This window comes from Zonotrichia leucophrys, chromosome 4 (genome assembly GCF_028769735.1).
Source record: "Zonotrichia leucophrys gambelii isolate GWCS_2022_RI chromosome 4, RI_Zleu_2.0, whole genome shotgun sequence".
Lineage (NCBI taxonomy): Eukaryota > Metazoa > Chordata > Aves > Passeriformes > Passerellidae > Zonotrichia > Zonotrichia leucophrys.
The window spans coordinates 14,039,889-14,045,396 of record NC_088173.1 but is presented as its reverse complement, the minus strand read 5'-3'; the positions used below and the strand labels follow the sequence as shown (position 1 = coordinate 14,045,396).

Here is a 5,508-nt window from a genome sequence, read left to right as displayed (position 1 = left end):
CAGCCGAGCCAAGAGCACCTCTTTTCCCCCGGCACCCCGAGGTGCGCGGGTGAGACAGGCCACGGCCGGTTCCGGTTGAGCGCCAAGGCCCAACCGGCCCGGGGCGCTTCGCTTCCCCTCCTTTCCCTTCCTTTCCCTTCCCGTCCCTTCCCGCCCCGCCCGCTCCGGCCCGGCCCGTGCGGATGTGAGCTCACGGCGCGCCGGGCGGAAGCGGCGGGGCGGGTGTTTCCGCGGCGGCGGCGGCGATGGCGGGGAAGGCGGCGGCGGGCGAGCCCCTGGGGCGGACGGCGGAAGAGGCGGCCTGGGCAGAGACGCTGCGCGGGGCTTGCGAGCCTGAGCACCACTGGCGGTACCGCCGGGAGTTCCTGCTGCGCAACGTGGGGGAGCTGCCGGCGGCGGGCAGCGCCCAGCTGCAGCGCCTGGTGTCCCTCTCCATGGTGTGGGCCAACCACGTCTTCCTGGGATGCCGGTGGGTTCAGCGGGACGCGCCGGGGGACGGGGGGACGGCGCTGCGCGGCCGCCTGACGAGGCCCCTTCCCTCCTTTCCTCTTGTCGCCCCTCCAGGTACCCGCCTCAGGTCATGGAGAGGGCGCTGGAAATGGCCGAAGGCATCCAAGTGACCAACGCGCCTGTCCACACCACGAGAGACGAACTGGTTGCCAAGGTGAAGAAAAGAGGCATATCAAGTAGCAATGGTTAGCAGATCATAGCTGTGACAATACATAGGAGTCTAGAAAATGCTTGTTTCTGAATGTTCTCGGTTTGCCTCGGGCTTAGAAAGTAGTCAAAATAATTTACTTTTTAAACTCCCGCTAATAGTTTCCTCTCTCTGTGCTATTCTTTTTCTAATATAATGTCTCTAAAATGCACATAATGTGTGCATAGTCATTTGGTAATGTAGAGCTGTTGTTTTGCATTTCTACAGCTGGTGCACTTTTATCTGATAACTTGTGCGTTGTGATATGGGCTGCTGTGCTCCAGCTTAAATATGTTCTTGTTACTTTGCCTTTGTTGCCAGTCAGGCATTGTTGCTGTGTAAGAAACTGAGTTTCTTAAAGTAATTCTCAGACAAATGTTTTAAAGATATTTTGTGGTATTAGTAGACAAAATACACTTCATTATTTTTAGATCAGATAGCCCCTTTAATGTATGTTGGCCAGTTTTGGTTTGGACTTCAAGAATAGAAATACATACTTGGGTCCAAACCAACATCTGAAACCTCACATGAGTATTGTCGGGATTTTGTCAAAAAAACCCAAAATTCTGAAATAGTAGGTTAATACTTGAAACAATGGTTCAGGTGTATTGCTAATATATACCCTTTAAATTCACAGATAATATTGCTAGAAGGTTTTAGATTATTTTTCTCTACATGGCTGTTTGATAGTGCAGAAATCAAAGAGGATCACATATTTTACCTGTTTTGCAGAAGGGGTAGAGGAGCCATGCAAGAGACAAGCTGTTGAGAAAAGCAGAGACTCTAAGGGTGTTGGAAAGGATGTGAAAACAACCAAGGCACAAGGAGTGAAGGAAACAGAGAGCACCTTGCCCAAAAAGCAGGAAAAAGGTACTAGCAAAGATCCAGAAACTTCCCAGTCAACTTGCAGTTCAGATCAAGAAATGGTCGTAGTCTCAGACATAGAAACAGAAGGAAAACCTGCTAATGCTGAAAGTACTGCTGAGAAAAAGCCACCTTCATCTGAAAAAGAGCCAGGAAAGAAGCCTTGCTCAAGCCCACCTAAGGAAAGCAAGTGTGAAAATGTGCCATCACCTGAAAAGAAAACTACAGTAAGTGCAGCGCCACTGGCTGCCGAGAGCGCCCCTCAGGCAGCAGCAGTGGAGGCAGCAGTGCCACCAGCTGCCAAGAGCACCCCCCAGGCAGCAGCAGTGGCAGCAGCAGTGCCAGTGACCTCCAAGAGCACCCCTCAGGCAGCAGCAGTGGCAGCAGCAGTGCCAGTGACCTCCAAGAGCACCCCTCAGGCAGCAGCAGTGGCAACAGCAGTGCCAGTGAGCACCAAGAGCACCCCTCAGGCAGCAGCGGTGGCAGCAGCAGTGCCATCAACGTCCAAGAGCACCCCACAGGCAGCAGCAGTGCCACCAACCTCCAAGAGCACCCCCCAAACAAGCACTGCATTGCTGTCTTCCAAAACCCAGGTGGGTGCCCCAGCATCAGCGCCCAAGAACGGCGCTCAGGTGAGCAGCTCGCTGCTTCTGGCCCCCAAGAGCGGGACTCAGGTGGGCTCCTCGCTGCTGCTGGCTTCCAAAGGGCCGGCTAAGGTGGGCTCCCCGCTGCTGGCCTCCAAGAGCAGCGCGGAGGTGGCCGCCTCGCTGCTGGCCGCCCGCAGCGGTGCGCAGCCGGGCTCCTCGCTGCTGGCCACCAAGAGCAGCGCCCAGGTGGCGGCCTCGCTGCTGGCCGCCCGCAGCGGAGCTCAGCAGGGGCCCTCCCGGGGTGCAGCTCAGGCAGGCGCTTCCCTGCTGGCCTCCAAGAGTGGCGCGCAGGCGGGCGAGAGCCCTGCCAAGGCTTTGTGCAAACCGCTAACCAGCGAAGATGCCAAGGAAAGACAACCTTTTTTCAACAGACTCTACAAAGCTGTAGCCTGGAAACTGGTTGCTGTTGGAGGCTTCAGTCCTAATGTAAATCATGCAGAACTTCTAAATTCATCTATTCAGTCTGTAAAAGCTACGTTAGATGTTGCTTTCGTTCCCCTGAAGGAACTTGCAGACTTGCCTCAAAATAAAAGCTCTCTAGAAAATATAGTTTGTGAACTGAGGTGCAAGTCTGTCTACTTGGGTACTGGCTGTGGTAAAAGTATGGAAAATGCCAAAGCAGTGGCTTCAAGAGAAGCTTTGAAATTATTCCTCAAAAAGAAAGTTATTGTGAAGATATGTAAAAGAAAATACAAAGGTAGTGAAATTGAAGATTTGGTGCTTCTGGATGAAGAGTCAAAACCTTCAAATTTGCCTCCAGCTTTAAGAAATCCTCGCGAGATCTTGTAGGGGAGAATCACTGTTTGTACTGTGTATAGTATTTCAACACAAGGACTGCAGGTTAATTTTGTACTTTGAAAATGTAGGCTTCCAGATATTTTGTATTTCTTTCTCAGTTTTGCAAGACAATGATAGTTCTTTCACTTGGTAGCAATTGTATAAAACTTGTTAGAGATGACAAGTGCGCATTTAAAGGTATTGCCTTAATATACGGCACACTAGTGTGCTGTTGTATTTGCAAAATAGTCTACCTAACTCTTCTATTTTTAATTAAACTATTAAGGTACAATTTGCTGTTTAAAACCTGACGTTTTTGTAATTCTTACAATTTGATGGTAGTGTGCTCAATTGTCTACCATATCTTTTCTAGGCTTGTAGAAGTGTGTACATAGGGACCATAATACTTGAATAATTGAAAATTGTTTAAAAATTTCAATCAAAAAGTTGAATTATATGTTTCAGGCTTGTTGCTCATAATGTTCACTGTTGCACATACTAGGAGAGAAAGTAGTTGGTTGACTATTTTTATGGGATGTTTTCATAACACTTGCAATATAAGTGACATCCTGATCCCATTTAACATTATGCTATCAGGTTAGAGCCCTTTTAATATCACACTGGCAAATTAGCAATTAGCAGTCAAGTCACTTGGCCACCAAAACTGTAAGCTGATTTAATTTTTATGGTGAAGTATCATTTACAGTTTTGTTTGGTACTTTTTTTTTCCAAATGAACATGGAGTTCTATACTAAGTATATTTTGACTGCTACTGAAACAATAAAACCTCTGTGATAAGCATCTATAGTATCTTGGTTTTGGCTACTAAATATTCCAGCCATTTCCATAATATTGCAACACCTTCAGTAAAGCTTTACGTTGAGTGGCTTCAAGGTGTAATCCCACAAGAATTAGTTGGTTTCTTTAGGTGTGTAGCTGGAATGCTATAAAACTGATAGAGGGGACCTGTAGAATATGAATTTCAACTTTTGTAACACCAAGGTAAGCAAAATGAAAATGCTGCTGTCTGCTGGAGGCAGCAAGTGTATTGTAAAACATTCATTCTAATCAAGCCCTTCCTTTGCTACATTTTTACTCCCTGTACAGAATAGTTTGAGGCAAAGAAAGTGGGAGATTACCTTTTATTTTCAATGTTCCTGAAATACCTGCACAAACTGCATGTTTTGGTATATTGGATAATGACATGTAATTGTAAAAACATAATGTCTTCAGTGCTATTTTGAATTAATCTTGTCCTATTACAGTAGTTAGCATCATTTAGTGGTGTCCTTACACTTGACTGACAGATCCATTGATCAAGTGCTAGAGGAATGAATAGGAATTTCTGGGATCTCAGTAGTACATACGTCCACTTTCAGTTATTTTGTACGTTTTGGGACTAAACCACAGTGGTGTTTGTACTGTACCCTCTGTGCTTTTGAGCAGCAGTGGCTGTCCAGTCCGTAGCACCAGAAGGCTGCAGGGCGTTCGCACTTCCCGATGGCTGTTTGAGAACCTCCTCCACCTGACCCCTGTGCTTCTGTGCCCTCGGTCGCCCTTCGCCCTAGTTAGATTTCTCAGGAGTTCCCCCCTGGCATTCCTGGAGCACCACCTGGCGTTCGGAATGCAGTGTGCTAAATTGTGACTTAGTGCAAGAATTGGTGTCCGCTTCTAGCGCCGGGCAAGCTTCGTGCTGTGCTTAGGAGCTCTGGTATTCATGATGGGAAGTGTGAGATGTGTTTTCAAGTAGACACATGTAAGGACTGTGCTTGTGAGGCAGGAGTTGCATCCCGTGCCCTCTGTAGTACAGCTTTCTCTGCTGCTAGTTCGGTCACCTCCAGATCTCTGGGTCAGAATTGCAGCATATGCTGTAATGTGAAAACCTGTGTTTCTCGTCTGTAAAGCAAAGCTCTCAGTATTCACTGACCTCAAGGGGCTGTTAGGGCAACTGTGTTAAAAGGCTGAGGTGCTAGATGCCTTTTTTAAAAGACCTGATTTAGAATTACTTTTTTCAAAATTTTGAATGTTATTCCTCTTTGATGTTTGGTTGTGAATCATTAAAGAACAAGTCTGTAGCTACTCTTAAAAGAAACTGAAAGCTGAAGTGTGTTATTTTTATTTCACATTCTGCACGGAAAGCAAACTAAACACACATTCACATACAAGTGAATAAGCACTAGCCGAGTATTCAAATGAGAATCTACTAACATTTCGTTAGCCCTAAAGGAAGAAAGAAATAGAAAGAACTGGCTGTGGCAAGAGGTGTTCTAAAATCCTGTGTCCCTCCTCCAGCTACTGTCCTGGTCTCTAGTGACTGGGATGCTGGTCTTTACCTGTTGGACGCCGCTGACGAGGGCCAGGGTGAGCACCTGCACTTACACTGTCGGCGTGCAGAGTTGTCTCGGGGGGACAAAGCAAACCAACCAACCGAAAGGAAAACTGACCCCGTTTTTTCTACGGAAGTACGGGAAATCGCAGCCATCAGAAAGTGACTCCCGTTTCCTCTGCTAGTACAGCCTAAGC

At 47.4% G+C, this 5,508-nt stretch overlaps 1 protein-coding gene across 2 annotated transcripts; it reads left to right on the top strand.

The window, feature by feature from the left end:
* Positions 1-218: 218 nt before the first annotated feature.
* On the top strand, positions 219-5,071 carry CDKN2AIP (CDKN2A interacting protein). Of its 2 annotated transcripts, none has more exons than XM_064710572.1 (3): positions 219-469; positions 565-695; positions 1,430-5,071. In XM_064710572.1, the coding sequence occupies exons 1-3, from the start codon at positions 246-248 to the stop codon at positions 2,995-2,997; spliced, it is 1,923 nt and encodes a 640-aa protein (XP_064566642.1). In that variant the 5' UTR covers positions 219-245; the 3' UTR covers positions 2,998-5,071. The 2 variants fall into 2 exon arrangements, with proteins under 2 accessions (XP_064566642.1, XP_064566643.1); XM_064710573.1 differs by having other exon boundaries at positions 353-469; positions 565-664.
* The last annotated feature ends 437 nt before the right edge of the window (positions 5,072-5,508 follow it).

Excerpts from the sequence above, each read along its gene's own strand:
- CDKN2AIP (XM_064710572.1), top strand. The coding sequence starts at position 246 with ATGGCGGGGAAGGCGGCGGCGGGCGAGCCCCTGGGGCGGACGGCGGAA. Across the intron at positions 470-564 it reads CACGTCTTCCTGGGATGCCG|GTACCCGCCTCAGGTCATGG; the intron begins GTGGGTTCAGCG and ends TCGCCCCTCCAG. Across the intron at positions 696-1,429 it reads AGGCATATCAAGTAGCAATG|AAGGGGTAGAGGAGCCATGC; the intron begins GTTAGCAGATCA and ends CCTGTTTTGCAG.